The sequence below is a fragment of the Lagopus muta genome, chromosome 26 (assembly GCF_023343835.1).
Source record: "Lagopus muta isolate bLagMut1 chromosome 26, bLagMut1 primary, whole genome shotgun sequence".
In the NCBI taxonomy this organism is placed as follows: Eukaryota; Metazoa; Chordata; class Aves; order Galliformes; family Phasianidae; genus Lagopus; species Lagopus muta.
The window spans coordinates 272338-289140 of NC_064458.1; the positions used below are offsets into that span (position 1 = coordinate 272338).

The window sequence follows — 16803 nt, forward strand, 5'->3', positions numbered from 1 at the left end:
TGCTGGAAGCAGGGTGAAAATAACTGCCCCACAACTAAGAAGAAAATGAACAGGCAGCCAGGGATGAGACTAGACAACGAAAAGAAATGACAAGGGCAGAAAGCCATTACCTGACAGCCCGAGCAAGGGCAAGATGGGGTGACAGAAGGTAAGCACAGTCCAACAACCAGGTCAGGCACAACAGTCTTACTCCATTACACAAAATCTTCCCCATGCTGCATAGCAGAGCTCTGTCTGGGAGAGCACCAACCACAGGAAGGCAGATGCTGAGAGGACAGGTGGAATGCATGCCTCTGCTTTCTGCCTGCAGCACAACCGTGTGGAGGAACAAGGAGTACTCTGGTGACCTTTGTCACTCCTTTCAGGCCCTACTGTCATAGCTTTACATTGCACCCTCTGCACTGAAGCTGACAGACTTTGCCATGAAGTATAGGGCAAAGGGGGGAATGAATCTGGGTGGTATGTGCGGAGCAAGCCCAGGTTGCAGAACTGTTTGCAAGAAAAGGTCAATACTGTCATTATTTTCCTCCCTACTGATCACTAGTCACAGGCAACGAGGGCAGGTATGTTCAGGCACGATGCTAAAAGACGAGAAAGCTGGGCAGTATAAGCCTTCACCTCTCTGCTGCTTTTCAGCTCTTTGCAAGTAAGCACCGTGACAGCGGGCCTCTGGGTCTCCTGCTCCCCACGGTACGTGTGTGTGCCCACCATCAAAGCTGCAGGGTCTCTCCAGCGTCACCACACAGGTCAGTTCAGGCAAAGATCCTCTTAATTCTGGTGCACTGAAATTTACAGTGCACAAGATTACAAGCAAAGAATTTGTCCACTGTTGTATTTCTGGATGTGGGAACTTCCTGCAGCACTGAAGAGAAAATTCTTTCATTTACTAAGGACTACCTCTGAGGAATGAAGGATTTTCTTACTAGAAATAATTTTTTCTCCAGGGGCAGCATGACATTTGTTGTGAGGAGAGTGAGATGAAAGAAATTTCCTTGCTCCAGGACATTGTGAAACTGGGGCACTGCAATGGATCAAAAAAAGTCTTACCTGCACCCTTAGTGGTGACCACTTTTGGTTTGCTGCGAGCACCATCTCCCTTCATGGTGTAGGCGGCTACGGTAATGGAATATGCAGTCTCAGGCTGGAGCCCAGCAATGACCATCTCCTGTTTGCAGGATTCCAAAGGAAAATGGTGTAAATATTTATGTACATTCACACAGGTAGATCTCTCCTGCTTGTGGGAATCTCGGGTCTTTTCTAACATGCAGAAACATTCCCTGAATCTGAAACCACCAGGCACTCAGGGTTAACCTAGGCAGATGTAGGAACTGCAGGAGGATGAGGGCCACGTTCCTCTGGTGAGCAGCATGCACATCCCAGCTGCAAACAGCCCCTCTGTAAACACAGCATGTTTCTGCAGGCCCTGATTCAATCTGTTCCCTTCCAGATCTACCTCTCCCACAACCAGTATCTCAACACAAACTGCTTCAGCCATCAAAACACTGTTGTGCTCTTCAAAGCATTCCTCTTCGCTATGCTGTCTCAGAGGAGGCTTCAGTGGTTTCAAGGAGATTATGTGTTTTTATCCTTCATCCCCTCCCTTCTCTGCTCAGAGATACTCTTATAATGCCTTCATAATATTAAAAGGATTGCTTTAACACAAAGTGCAAGACGACGTTTTTTGCTTGCAGGTTAAGAACTCTACCAAATCCCCAATGCCCTCCTTCCTCCCTCCACTATCAGCCTCACCACACCTGATTCCCAAAAGCTTTTGTTGGAAGATGGGCCTCAAGAACAGCCCTTCCCCATAAAGCACTCAGCTCCTCCAAGGGCTGTGCTGTAACAGAACATCCATGCTAAACCAAACAGGATGGGGGCACTGCAGCAGGGTTTTCTCCATGGCTCTGAGAAGAAGGGAGATGTGAATTCTGTGCATGTTTTGTGACCTTCTTGTCCCTCACCCCTACTGTACCTCAGTGCTTTAAAAATGAAATTATAGGGCAGCACTCGGAAAATCTCTGGTGCTGAAAATATCTGTGTTGCCCTCACAGCTGAGCACGAGGTGGAAAAGCAGCACTTCAAAATAGCAGGACTTCAATCAAGTTTGGAAGCCATTAGCTAGGGAGACAGGTCTGCCTTCTGGGAGTCAAAAAACCCGTCCTGCCTTCACACACATCACTGAGTTCTATTAACATTTTAGGCAAGCAACACAGCCTCTCCATGTGTAATGAGCGCCTTGCTTTTGTAGGGTGCCCAGCAATCTCTGGGAGATACACATATATTCACTGTAGCAGTGTATTATCCTGGGACCCCACTCCTGCAAGGAAATGCTTTTTCCTGCTGCTTTGTAGCAGTTAAGATCACTGAAAACCATTTAGCATTTTAGCAGAAGCAGCAAATGCCAAACAGCCCATATGACTTTATGGTCTACTTGAAAGGCAAAAGAGCCAACAGCAATTCAGGGCTTTGTGTAAACAAGTATTCTATGAATTTTGGCCTTTCCAGGGCACAAAGCATTTGCTGATAACTTGGAAGTTATAGGGCTTTGAATATCCAATGCTTTTCAATCTAACTTTGTTTTTCAGACACAAGGCTGGGTGGTGGCACAGCAGCTCATCTTTAGTGTATGTTCAAGTTCCTCCCAGCCTGTGTCCCACCTGCTTCCCTGCGGAGGAGCAGCAGACTTGTCTTTCCTTCAGAGCTGAAGGGAAAACCCTGCAGTACCACCGCGTGCTGACAAACTACACAATCACACAGGGTTGCAGAGCAGAGCAAACGGGGCGGGCACAATGCACAGGAACACCAACAACAGGCTTTAAAACAGGCACACTGGCACTGCAAAAACAAAGAAAAAAACCAAACAAACAAAAAAAAGAAAAACACCACAACAGGAAGTGGGAGAAGGGGAGGGACAGAACCAGGATAGGAGGATCGTTTTGTTTTTACTTACATATTCGGCAGTGTCATCTGTTTCCCACTGAGCAGAGAACAAGAGAGGTTTTGCATATGAGAATACAAGAGGGGAAAGAAGGGAAAGACAGAGACACAGCATGAGGAAGAAATCCCTGAGCAAGCAGCCACACAAGGTCAGAAGTTACCAGGCCAGCGTGAAGAAAGAAGTAGAGTGGGAAAAATTAGTAGATTCCACCGTGGCCTTTGTCTATCTTAAGAGACTTTGCAGACACAGGAGGATGGACGATATTTAGTTCAATGCTGGGAGAGCAGCTCATGCTCTTCCACAATAGCTGTTTTCTGGGACCGCAAATGAATTGCAGGAAGATAACATCTAACTTTGTCACAGAGACGTTTCTTCAGTAATACCCTGCTTGGAATGAGACAAGGTGGCACCCATCCCCTCAGAGCTTCCACAAGAGAAAAAGAGGTTGGAGCAGGATGTGAGCCTTTACCTGGGCATCAGCCAGCATGATATCCTTGATCTGGGGCAGCCCCCGGGCCTCTCCATTCTCCATGCGCACATAGTGGACCTGGTAGCCGCGAATCTGGCCATGCTGGCGGTTCTGGACTGGAGAGCGCCAGAACACCTGGATTGCAGTGGAGTTCAGGACCTCCACCTCCACTTTCCGAGGCGGCGCGCTGGGCACTGCGAGGAAGGGACGGAAGGAACAAGAGTCACTCGGGGATTTCTGCCTGGAGCCCGTAACTTCCATTACGGCGTGCTCCATCTACAGCCCTCAAAGAAGGGGGAGATCTAACATCAGCCTGGCTACTCCACTGCCTGCATTTGGCCTTTACTCAGTGAGATGGGGAAGCACTCTGGGGGATCTAATCTGCGCCATCTCAGCCCAGCTATTCCTCCTTTTCCCTCAGTTTGCTCAGCCATATAGCTCCAGGTCAAATTCTGAGGGCAAAGCTAATAATCCAAGGAGCCAGAAAAGCTCTGGCCGTGTGACAAAGGATGTTAGGGTGAAGAGGCTGTGGAGGGAGACTTGCCCTTGGAGTACCCAGTCCTCCCAGGCAGGGCAGGCAGGTCAGTGGTGACAGAAGCTGCATTGTCTCGGGTCAGGAAACAAAAGATGTCATAGATGGAACATAGGGTCAATTTTTGGAAAAGATAAAACTAAAAAAGAGCAGTGTCTAAGAGCTTGATATGCAAAAAGCCCACAATTTCTAAGTAACACATCCATCCATTTGGATGTGGGCAGATGGTAAAGGAAACAGGACCTACACTGGGGACAAACTTGATCTTTTCCAGTCCTTTTTCTTTGGGATGGAGGAAGAAAACCTGAGGAGTTTAGATCTGACTACTGCTATTTACTGGGTTTTATTACTGATGGGTTTACCTCACTGTCAGAGTTTTCTGCTCTCCCTCCACGCACACATTCACATTTTTCCCGGTTTTATTTCACTGTATAAATAACAGGGAAGGTCAAATCTTGTCACCATTTGTGTTTGTGTCAGAAGTCTCCACAGCGGACCACTGAACTGGAATGTAAACTGCCCATCATTAACAGTTTTCTGCAAATTTAATGGAGACCCTTCCAGAAAGCCTGAGGAGCAGGTAACGAGGAATGCGTGGGGAAGTCTCAGTATTTAAAGTCTCCTCCTTTTCTCTGGTGTCAGTTTCTTACTGCTCGCTTGGAGCACACGGCACGGACGGTGGGGGCCCACAGCCCCGCTTCCCAGAGGGGCAAAGGGGGACAGCCCCCCCAAAGGGGGACAGCACTCCGCTCCTCCAGCCCTCGGGGTGGGAGCAGCGCGGGGCCCACGCAGGCCCTGCTCTGCATCAGCCACGAGAAGGGATGCGACGCGTGGGAAAGCCGGGACAGAACCAGAGAAGCGCAATTACCATCTTCATCTGTCCGGACGATAACCGGCGAGCTCTCCGGGCCCGGCCCCACCTCCGTATGAGCCACGACAGTGATGCGATACTCTGTCCACTTCTCCAGGGACTCCAGCAGGATCTGACTGGTGGTTGGGGGGATATCATTCACCTCCTTAAGCTCCGTGTCCTCAGAGTCCAGCGCTCGATAGTAGACGCTGTAGCCGGCCAGGACGCCATTTTGGCTTTCGGCCGGAGGCGGCCGCCAACTTACCAGAATGGCGGTGGATCTGGTGCTGACGCACTTTATGTCTTGAGGGGGGGCAGACGGTTCTACGAGGGGGGAAAATTCAGGAGGGAAAGGGAAGAAGGGGGAAAAAAACAAAAGATGGGAAAGATAAAAAAGAAAAAAAAAAGAAAATGACAACAAAAAAAATCTAAAATAAAACGTACAAAAATTTGGTTCAGGAAGACAAAATTAAAAAAGAAGAGAGCTTTTTCTTGTTGTCTTTTTTTTTTTTTTTTTTTTTAATGAAAAGAGAAAAAAAAAGCCAACAGAAGTGAAATGGGGCATCAAAACTGAAATGCGATAAAGCAAAGCACTGAAACAGAAGCGGGCTGGCCACGAGGGTCCTGCTGCTTCGGGTCTGCCACCAAGCCTGCACGGCCTCGCCCTACACAAGAGCCTTCCTTCCAGCTCCTGCCTTACAGCGGTCTGGCAAATCCTGCCCTGGCTGCCAATCGAAGCCCTTGTTGCCAATTCGCGGTCTCTGAGACCTCAAATTTCCTTGCAAGGATCTGTGAAAAGTAACTACGAAAAGCAAATCTTTGGCCAGAAGGTGTATGTTTAAGAGACTGTTCATCCAGATGTAAGTTATTAGTTGTGCACAGACTGAAGAAGGAGAAAAGACAGAGTGGTGACGGTCAGGTGCCAAGCAAAGAGCCTGCAGTGTTGGGTGAGGGCAAGTGCTCAGACAGAAGAGCTTAGAAAAAAGTCCTGCAAAGGAGTCTGTCCGGGTATTTAGGTACCAGCGGGATTTTCAGAAGCAGCAGCATGCCTGGCTCTCATTTCACTCACTGTCCAAATTACTGCAGGACATGTGGGAGGACAGCTTTGGAGGGCAGAGTCCCTCACTGCAGCGTTTGCTGAGCTGCCCTACCTGACGGCAGCAAGAGCTGCTCAGCACGCTGCGGGACGCTGCAAGCCCAGGCTGCCACAGCCATGTCTTGAGAGACCAGACTGCAAGCAGGACAGGTTTGTCGGGGCTGCCATGGGCCTGGAGCCTACTGGACAGAGAAAGTCTGGTATTTCTGTACCCCGGTGCTAACCTGGTCACTCTGGGCTATCTCAGACCAGACTTCTTTCAATCACTAATTGCAATCAATCAGCCCTGGTAAGCAGAATGATCAGTTATGATGGTAAATCTGCAACTCTCACCTCACTCAGACAATCTGCAACAAATAGCTTTTAATACTCTGCAGATCCTGCTGGAAATGAGGGCGTCCTTATGAGCCCCAGAGCATCACACGAGAGCAGCAGGGGAGTACACAAATGCTGTGTTCTTTCTCATTTCTCTTTTTCAATCAACAGAAAGCTCTTTCACTGAGAAAGTTTTTTTTTGTTTTTTTTTCCAAACATCTCACTCCTGTCCCTAAGTCACCAGCAGATGTTTAGGCCCAGCTTGCTTTAAGGACTCGGCTAAACCAGGTCCCACTTTTCTCACTCTGTGCTGTGAAATCTGCATGCTTTTGCCTCCACTGAACAGAAATAAGAGCTTTGTAAAATGGTAGAGATAGTTCCTTCCACTGCAGCACTGAGCACCTTGGCCAGTAGGACGTTTTGAGTGCTCTTCTCCTACTTTCATGCTTTATTACTATTCTTTGGCAGCATTTAAGTGGAGTGAATGAAGCCCTTGCCTTTAGAAATCACAGCAGATTTTGGGTGGCAGTCCCTGGTAATGGCTAGCCACGCAAAGCAACACAGAACATGTGAAATAAACAAAACTCAAAGTAACAAACTTGAAAATAAAACATAAACCAAGCCAATAATTTAAAACATACAAACAAACAAAAAAAACATCAGAAAGGAAATCATAATAATAAAATAATACTGGTACAAAAGTGACTCTTTCCAGAACATTCCCAGTCTGTTTACCTACCTTCCATGCTTCAACTGCTAACTTATAAGACTTTCTTACGAGAGAACGAGAGAAACTGAGCTACGAGGTCAGACCAAGCTCCTGGTGGGTTTCTGCACATGACTGGCTTTTAGATGCCACCCGGCCCCACTGCTGGCTGCCTGGCTGAGTTACACTCCCCCTGCCAGCAGAATCCCAGCGATCTGGGTCTCCAATCTGTTCTCTTTTGGTAAGCTACCTGTACAGGAGGCAGAGAGCAGGGTGGCAGATTCCCACCAATGGTTCTCCTTCCCCATTTAGCTCTCTCTGCTCTGATGGATGCAGCACCAACATCTCCAGAATGGAGTTGTACTTCTCTTTCCCACACCCCAGAAACAACTGCGGTCCTTTTAAGGGTATGGAGGAGAAAGACTCAATCATCTTCCAGTGCTGTTTGCTCCTTTTTTATTCCTCATTGGGGGCTGGTGCTTTAAAAGCCATCTTTCCTACTTAGCAGTTGAGACAAAGCCACCACAGCTGAGAAACCCACTGCAGAGAGGGTCTGACCTGACCTACCCTTTCCATCCTGAAACTCATTATGAAAGTCCCAGTAAGCAGAGCTGGAGCTCCAGCTGGTACTTGGGTTCACTGTTTGCACTGCAGCAGCTGCGCGTGGCCACGCTCGCTCACTCACCCTCTATGCTCCAGCATGGGGATCTACTGGGAGGCCCAGAAGGGAGAGGCCTCCTTTTGGGGTCGTTTGCTCTTTTTCAGGTGAAGAAGGCAGAGTGGTGGGTGGGGGATGGGGGAGAAGGCCCAGATCCCACCTGGACCTCCTCCCCATCACTCTCATTGACTACAGCACCTGGATGAAAACAGCCACCAAGTGCTGGCTGCCCATACTGGAGACGCATCAGGGGAGTTCATGGCACTGAGTTTCCTTCACAATCCAGACCAACCTGTGTGACCCTGGACACATGCATGCATGCGTGGGGACAGAATTAGTAAAGTGGGAGCAGTGCGCAGGAGGGAAAGTACTGCAGCTCAGACTGGAGGCTGCAAGTCCCCCTCTGCAACAAACCCCTTCACTGGAAGGGAGCTGCAGCCCAGGCAGGTATCAGCTCTGTCTGTTGGCTCGTTTTTACCACGCAGACAGCTCTTCGGGAACCCTTCCCTGCCCTCCCCAGGGCTCCAGGACGAGGGGCAGTGTGTGCAGATCCACACATGTGTGGGAGCCTGCGGCAACAGGGTGGACTGTATTTGTGAATCCGCTTGAGACCAGCCAGTACTCACCTGCACTGCATCTTTTACATGCTTTAAAGTTGACTGTCCAAGCCACAAGAATGACCCTTACTGACCTTACACAATACAATGTTTTTTAACCCTTTAGGTACCACAGACTTTGTATGCTTTTCTTTTTTCACTTCACATACTGGGAGGAAGGGGAAAGGGAAGGAGAGCAGAGCTAATGGGTAGGGGAAACATCCTTTCTTAGGAAGGAACGGAGGGTAAGAAATCCTCCTTGTTCCTCTACACCTACACATGCAGCGTCACAGCACCCACCCTGCCACCCATCTGATGACACGTGCTTTGCACACTGAAATTTATGAGTATGAGCCCTGGACAGTCATGGCTAGGTAGAAAGGGCAAAACTGCTTCCTCCAATCATGAAATTCTGTCATTTTTTTTTTACAATCTATGTCTCTGGTACTTGAAGAGTTAAAACCCAGCTACTTCAAGAAGAAAAATATACTTTACCTTTAGTTTAATGGATTTTACTTTGGTTATGATGCTCAGGAGGAGCCACCCTGACAGGGAGGTGGAGGGTGTTGTGCAGAAAGGTGTGCAATGCAGGGAGGGCTGCGGCATGCAGGCACGTGCTTGCCAGCTGAGCTAGGAGGGGAAGAGCACTGAAAGCATTGGCAGGCTGCAGGAGAATGAGGGAGGCTTTGCTGCTGCAGAGACAAGATGCCATCGTGGTGTGAAACCTCCCAGCAAGAGACAGGCAGACAGAGAGCAGGGAGCTGGTTTCACTGGGCTGAGAGAGCATGCAGGCAGGCAGGCAGATAGCAGAAGAGAGAAGAGAGAGAAGAGCCATTGAGCGGGCCAAGGAGGAGCTGAACAGAAAAGGAGCTGCAGAGGGAAGACACAAAAGCCTGTCTTGAGCCAGACGGTCTGTGAGCCGAAGGATGTCGCCTGGACCAGGGAGAATTGACTTGTTCCTCCAACAGCCAGCCAGGAAAAAATGTTTCATCGTGTTACAGGACACTGACAGCTCCCAGCTGATGTTCTTAAGAGCGTTAAACTAATGAGACTATCCCTCTGAAAGCTGAGCTACAGAGAAATAAACCAGGCCTCACTCTGGGTAGGTGCCAGGTTAGAAAAAGACCCAAAGCCTTCCTCTTTCCTGGACTCCCTTCCCTTCACCCTTTAGGGAAAAATATTCAGTGTCACTAAGCCCTGCTGACATTGGCACCCCCAGCCCTCCTTCCAGCAGAAAGCACAAATCCAAGACTCTCTTTTCTTCCCATCCCCATGGATCTCAAGGAGGGAAACCCCTTGCAAAACAGAAGCAGAGTGTGGGTAAGGTTGACAATTATTTTCCAGGTTCTTTCAGTTCATTTTCCCCCACCCCATAGCAATGGCCCATTTGGCAGTACCATTCTGAGAACAGAACCACTGAATCTGCAGCCAAGTCAGGAAAGGGTTTTCTTTGGATATGTGCAGAGAATACAAAAAAAAAAAAAAAAGAAAAAGAAAAAGAAAGAAAAAAGGGAAAAAAGGGGAAGAACATCTGAAGGAAACAAGAAAACAAAATATGTTTGAATGGACTGAGAGAACCCCGTAAGGAATTCTGTCTATACAGAAAGAGACTCCTCTTTCATCCCACTCCTGGGTGGAGAGAAGGAGAAGGAGAGAGATGGGAAAAAGAAAGAGAGAGACAGCAGGGAGTGACAACTGCAATGGGGAGACAGAGAAGGCGCCCACCAGCAGCCCACTGCTCCCCTTGTTAAGGGTTGAGGGATGGGAGCAGACACTCTCTCCTCACACTGGTGACCAGAGTAATTTCTGAGTTAGTTCTGCTCCCGGCTACTCCAAACTGCAGCGGAGTGATTTAGTAGAAATGAGAGGAGACAGAAAACACAAAGAACAGCTGCCACAGCCACTCATGCAGTGAAAAAACACCTCATTTAAAAGCAAAGATCTGTGAAAAGCCCAGGTTGAAATATTGCCATCCAGGGTTATTGTCCCCAGGGCAACAGCGAAGGGAGACAATCCATTAAACTAAAACCAGCACATTTTGGTTGCATACGCTCTATCCTGATGTCATTAATATCCCCCACAGCCTCCGCACGACTCTTCTCTCCCCTCTGCTGGAGCTCAGCTAGGCTCATTCCCTGCTCCTTAGGACAGCAGGTCTTCCTCCCAGCATCTGCAAGGCCGCTCACAGAGAACAGCATGAAGACTGCTTGCCCAAAAGTTGGTAAAAAAAATTGGACTTTTGATTCAACACCTTCCTTCCTCCTCTTCCTCCTGAGTCCCCCACCGTCTCCCTGAGCCATTGCTTGTGCCCGCCTTCCTGACAGAGGCTGCTGGGTCGTGTCAGGTGGGCAGCCAAGCTGCTGCCCGATGGTGGGCTGCTGTCCTCCCTGAGCATGCTCAGCGCCAGGGCCAGCTGAGCCCATCCACAAGATCAAACTGCCCTCCACCCATCGCATGGACGCTGCTAACTCACTTCACGCTGCCTGCCATGCAGAGCGTGCCCCAGTCCCGTGTGCCGAGCACATCTCAGCCCTCTGTGTCTACAGAGAGAAAGTACTGGGTCCCGAAGATGCCCACCGCCCGCCATGGGAACCCCGGGTGGGTGGAAAGCCGCTGCACTGCGAACATCCTCCCCACAGCTCCATATCCCACCATCTCTGGCTCCCTGACTGTCTTCCCCTCAGAGAAGGGTGTGAAAAGGAGAGACACCTACTAGACTGCAAGGTGCGCTCTCTGACCTCCGGGGTGAAGGCCCCCAGGCCCAGAGCCGAGCGGGCAGCCAGTCGGAAGACATACTCAGTGTTGGGCTTCAGGCCTTCCACGGTGAAGGAGGTCGTTGGCTCGAAGTTCCTCGGCACCTGAGATGGGCGAGGGGGGAAGAAAAAAATAAAAACAAACAAAAAAGAGCAGAGGCGAGCCCTGCCCAGACACCTGCCCTGCTCCCCTTTCTCAGCCACCTCGAGGAACGGAGGGCCAGGATGCTTCTCAGGGCCCCAACCCGTAGTGCTGCTCCTCCACACTCACCTCTCTGCCGTGGTCTCCTTCCTTAAAGAGGAGCTCATACTTCACTATGATCTCCTGTCGAGGTGGGCTCCATGACAACATGATGCTTGTCTCTGTCTTGGCTTCTGCTCGGAAGTTCATCGGCTGCCCAGGAACTGGCACAGAGAAGGGCAGCCATGGGGTGGGAAGGGGCAGAGGAGGCGAAATGAGAGACAGGAGGAAGAACGTTAACTTGGCAAACTGGAAGAATTCTTCAAAGCCTGCGTATGAAGAGCATGTCAACAGTAAAATGCCACCTCCATTCAGCTCTGAGAAGGCGGTTTCTTTAACAAATTCAGCTTCACTATTCCCTGGGCAGCAAGAGTTTTCACATGTATTAAAGACATTTATAAAGTGGAAACTTTAAGATATCTCACTCTGGAGAATGGATCAGCGAAAATGGATTCTCCCCTGCATAACTGCTTGCCCTTCCCAGTTAAGCAACAGCCTTTCCGAGCAAAGACAGAACAAAAATCACTGCCAGCCCCTTGGGCTACAGTTGCTGGACCAAACCTCCTCCTAGAAAGTTACTCCTGTTTTAACCAAACTGAATTAGTAAATAAAAAGATGCTCTGGTGACACAGCAGTCACAGCTGGATAATGCTATGAACCAACACCTCGCCCTCCTGCAGCCCAGTGCCTCCAAGGTCAGTTATGCAGGTACTCACCTCCCTGCTGCGTCTTAACCTGGATGGGGTCAGAAAGAGGCCCATCTCCCACAGAGGTGAAGGCCAGGACCCGAACCGTGTAGGTTTCATCCTCAAGGAGGCTGCCCACCGTGGTGAGGAGGCTGTCATCCACATTGTGCTTCTGCCAGTTGCTGACAGGTTGGTCAGGCTCCATAGTGTAATACACACGATAGCCACGGATCTGCCCATTGGGCTCCACTGGTTCCTCCCACTGGATAATCATAGTGGTGCTGCTCAGCATTCGTCCCTGCACATTACGGGGGGCACTGGCAGGAGCTTGTTCCCCAGTGCGAGTGACCACTGACTCACTGGGAGGCCCCTGCCCAATGCTGTTGACTGCAGAGACCCAGATCTCATACTCAGAGTTGGGGCTGAGCCCCCCAATGCTGTAGCGCGTGGTGGTGATGTCCTCTTTGATCTGATATGGTCCATCCTGGCTTTTAGACTTGTATTCAATGACATAGTAGGACACGGGGTCTGGATTTCCAGAGTCCCAGGTGATGGTAATGCTCGTTGCTGTCGTCTCTGTCACCACTGGTGTCCCAGGAGCCTTGGGCAGCGCTGAGAATCAGGAAGAACAGACATTAAAAAAACCCCACAAAAAAGTATGCTGAAATGGTGCCTAATTGGGCTGGTTAGGGCTTAGGAGCCAGAGGCACAGCACCAATCACAGTGCGTCAGTTCAGCAAAGTGCTGCTGAAATATTATGAACCTAGTTATACACTCTATTATTCTTCTTAAGCTGCTCCATCAGAAGAGAAGTGCTCAGCTTCAGATGCTTCAGCATCTGGAATCATTAGTGCAGACTTCAGCTGAACATCCTTCAGCTCACGGGGCAGTAAGGAAAAGCAGTTTTGCATGAGCTCCTCCAGAGCACATAATCAGATCCTCTGAAGCAGCACTAGCTGCCCAGCTCTGGCACTGCTGAATTTCTCCACGTCTAGCATGCTGGTAGCGGGACAGCGAGGACTGCAATATCCAGAACTAGAAAGCTATCAGTATGTGCAGTACTTAATTGCCATCCACAAATGTCTTAATTAGTGAATGTCTGTCTACCTCGTCTCTCAAATAAAGACTAACTTGCTGGAGACTGTATGCTAAATACGGGAAACCTTTACCAGCAAGCTTGATGTGTTTTCCTCACTGCATGCTTTAGATCCCTTCCGATCATATCTTCTCTAAACTTGAGGTTCTAAAGCTTTAATTTCTCAGTTGTCTTCTGACTGGCAAATATTGCAGATGCTTACACACAGGAATGTAAGGGGAACAAAAGGGGTACCAAAATAAAACAACAAAGGGCAGAATGTACCAGCATGGCACGATTCCATAGAGGACAGCTAGAAGCAGAAGCAAGGCCTTTTAAATTCACAGCGTAAGAGGGAAGAGAAGGAAAATACTCAGGAGAATAAGGAGCACTTTAGTCCAGCCACAAGCATCCTTTAACCAACACGTGAGCTCATAGCACGAGCGTCACGGCAAGACTCACTGGTCCCTACTCACTTCTATGGTGAGCCCTTCCTTATCCAGATGCACTGACACAATCAGGACGGTTTCTTGTTAGCCTTCCCATTCTCCAAGTTACTTCTCTTCCTCTCCCCCTCCTCTCCAATTCCTCTCCCACCCCACCACCCCCAGATCCCTGTCAGGCAATGCCATCACTCAGAGCAAACACCAGCTCATACAAGAGCTCTACACTCACCCAACCACGGGGGCATCCCGCTTGGGTTTAAATACTCCCCTGCTGAGGACAGAATAGATTGAAGATTGCACCTGTGCTCCTCCTGGGAATTGCTAGCTGGAAGCTGGGGTTATGTCACCTCTTGCTGAGGCAACAACAGCCACTAAGATGCTGGATCTAGGCTCGAGGGCATACGTGTCAGAGAGCCTCAGGGCCTCGGCTGCATCTCTAACCTTGGAAAGGGATGGCATGCAGGCTTCAAGCCACCCACGGCTCCTTGCAATCTGCCCTGCCAGCTCCATACCCAAGAAAGGAACAAGCAAGCAGGGTTTTAAACCAATTATCTTCGTAACAGACAGCCCAGTGGTCCAAAAGCAAGGAAAGATTTCAAGCTAGCAGCGTCCCATTCACTGGGAATTGGTGCGTGGGATCCCCAAAGATGCATGCACAGATCCCAGCACGTGGCACTCGTGATGCGCAAGTTTATCTTCCTGCTCATGCTCACGTACACATGTACATACAGGCCTGTACCAAAAAGGACTCACATACATGCAGTCAGGCACCTGCATGCCCATACAGCCACTTTGCTCTGACTCACATGCACACACATTCATGCACAACCACCTTTTTTTCATGCACGATCACGTCCCACATCCATTACAAGCAGATCAGTCACGGGCTCACCTCGTGCAGGCACACAAAGATGCGAGCAGGCACAGCTCCTCTCATCCCAACGCAGTGCCACGGTGACACAGGCGCCCATGCTCTGGCGAAGACTCACAGGCACAACACGGATCTACTGGTGCTCACATGCACGAACACGACGCATGCCCACGCTGGCTGTGCACGCATGCTCAGACACCCCCGAACGACCACGCACCCAGCAGTGCCTCGCACACGGACACACGGACGCAGCAGCTCACTCATTGTGTTCGCGCTCCTGCAGACATGCACAGTCGGGGGACCCACGCACTCGCTCACGCAGGCGTGCTCACACTCCCTTACATTTCACCGTGATCTGAGCAACGGCTTCTATGACTCCCAGACTGGACATGGCCACACACGTGTAGTTGGCGGAATCCTTGACATCCGTGAGCTCCAGGACGTTGCGGCCCACGGGCATGTCGTCTTCGGGCGTCAGGTCCTCTGCTCCTTGCATCCACTTGACGTAGGGCATGGGCGAGCCCACCGCCACGCAGGTGATGTTGACGTTGCCCCCGGGCATGATTTCGTGGCTGACGGGGAGGATGGAGAAGCGAGGGGCCACGCGCCGAACTGCGGACGAGACGCACAGAGGTAACAAAAAAACAAAACGAAACGAAACCAAAACCAAAACAAAGGAAAAAAAAAAGAAAGAAGAAGAAAGAAAGAAAAAAAGAAGAAAAGGGAGAAAAAGAAAAAAGAGCAAAAGATAATTTAAATATAGACGGTGTTTGTCACTATTCATTTTCTTCCTTCATTTTAAAAAAACAGAAATCAAATAAACTAGAAATCAAAAACCAAAAACCAATAAAATTAAACTTCAAATAAATGTTTACTTCACAAACAATATATAGAATATAGACATAAAAGCGGTATTTCATAGCAACAGGGTTCCATTGATCAAGATTAGACCCATCACAGCACAGATAAATACACAAAAATTTATTAGCAATTTCTCATCTTTACAGGCACAGAGCTGGCGTGGCGAGACGCGGAAATCTCCTCCGCTGGGGACCCCAGCTCCCCGCTCCCCCCGCCGCGGGGTCGGCTCGGCCCCATTGCAGGAGCTCCCCCGCCACCACGGCCCCAGGATGTCCCCAGCCCAGGGGTGGTGGCGGGGAGGGCGGGCGCGGAGGTGGGAACTTCTCAAGATTTCGCCTGGTTCGAAAGGCCAAGTCTTGCAGAGAGCCATGGGATGTAACCGAGAGAGACGTGGCACAGCCCCAAATGGGTAAAACGTTTAGCTGGTGGTTGAGTGTGAGAGCCGTCCCCCTGGGGAGAGAACGAGCGTGGAAAAGATGAGAAACTCTAATGAAATTTTTGTGGTTTTCGGGTATAGAAACCCTAACAAAGCCTCTTTAAGATCTGACACGGTTCCATTGATAGATGCAGCTCTCAGAGTCACAAACATCATGCAAAATAGGTAAAAAAGAGACAGAGAAAAAAAGAGAGAAAGAGATAGAGAGAGAAAGAGGAAAATGCAGAGAAATCGAATTTATGGGCGCTAGCAAATGCCCACGTGGATACAGGATAGGAAGAGAGCGACAGAGGAAGAAGAAGACAAGGAGGAGAACAGGAGGGGAGGGAGATAAGAGAGAAAGAGGGAGGGGGAAACCCACTTTAATGCTGCATACTTTTCTAGCTGATGTGACCCAATGTGGTGGCTCACATTGTCACATCTCAGCCCTGGCGGAATAATAAATAGAATAGAATTAATAAGAAAAACAAGGTAATGAAAATTTAACGTTGAGAAAACAGTGACATGTTCTGTGCATCTCCTTAGCAGAGAAGTGGATGCAGCTTCCAGACCTGACACGGTAAGAACATGGACGCAGGGGACGGTATGGTTTCCTTGGCTCCATTTTCTGAACTAAGGGCAGCCGAGGCGGTGCTGCTCCTTCGGGGGAAGCAGGAGAAAGGACAAAGTGGTGATGGAGGTGGGTCAGAGGGGCCCTGGCAGGGAGCCGAGCACAGAGTCCCCATCCCACAAGCAGAGGGAGAAGGGCCCAGACCCCGAGAAGCGGCAGCAGCCCAGGGAGAAAAGGAGCAGGAATGCTTCCAGCTCAGGAGAGAGCCATGCAATGAACAGCCCTCGGGAAGGGGCAGCGAGGGGCAGGAGGAGTGCTGGGGCCTGCAAAATACTGCTATGAAGTTCTGCTCCTCTGAGCAACCTCTCTAAAGTCAGAAACAGCTGCATCCATGCAATAGCAATGCAGAGGACTCAAAGCTAAGCCTGCAATCTCTCTTCCCGAGTTCCAGTGCGTTCAGATGCCCCTGGCTTTTCCAGTATCTACTTCTCAGCCTACTCCCCCCGGCTGCCACTCAGCACTGGAACCCTTTCAGGCAGGAAGGGTGCTGCCAGGAGGGACAGCGGCTGTTTTCCATTTAGTGCAGTTTTGGTAAATGAAAGCCAAATACGGCTCCACATCCTCCCACAAAAAGACAAGGAGATGCCTTCATAGGAAGGTGTGCTCTCTCCATCATGCTACTGGATTCTTTTCTGCAGTTACTGCTACCCAAGCACCAGAGAGG

General features: G+C 49.8%; 1 protein-coding gene across 11 annotated transcripts in view; it reads right to left on the reverse strand.

The window, feature by feature from the left end:
• The window catches only part of PTPRS (protein tyrosine phosphatase receptor type S), a 122400-nt gene that overhangs the window by 28967 nt on the left and 76630 nt on the right, over positions 1-16803 (reverse strand). For 5 of the 11 annotated variants that reach the window (XM_048927833.1, XM_048927837.1, XM_048927834.1 and 2 more), the window contains exons 7-14: positions 14575-14844; positions 11871-12452; positions 11185-11318; positions 10874-11018; positions 4808-5113; positions 3408-3601; positions 2951-2977; positions 1048-1165 (exon numbers count right to left, since the gene is read on the reverse strand). In XM_048927833.1, the coding sequence (XP_048783790.1) occupies positions 1048-1165; positions 2951-2977; positions 3408-3601; positions 4808-5113; positions 10874-11018; positions 11185-11318; positions 11871-12452; positions 14575-14844 (1776 nt within the window). The remainder of the gene's footprint in view (positions 1-1047; positions 1166-2950; positions 2978-3407; positions 3602-4807; positions 5114-10873; positions 11019-11184; positions 11319-11870; positions 12453-14574; positions 14845-16803) is intronic. The other 6 variants (XM_048927839.1, XM_048927838.1, XM_048927835.1 and 3 more) reach the window with 2 other exon arrangements.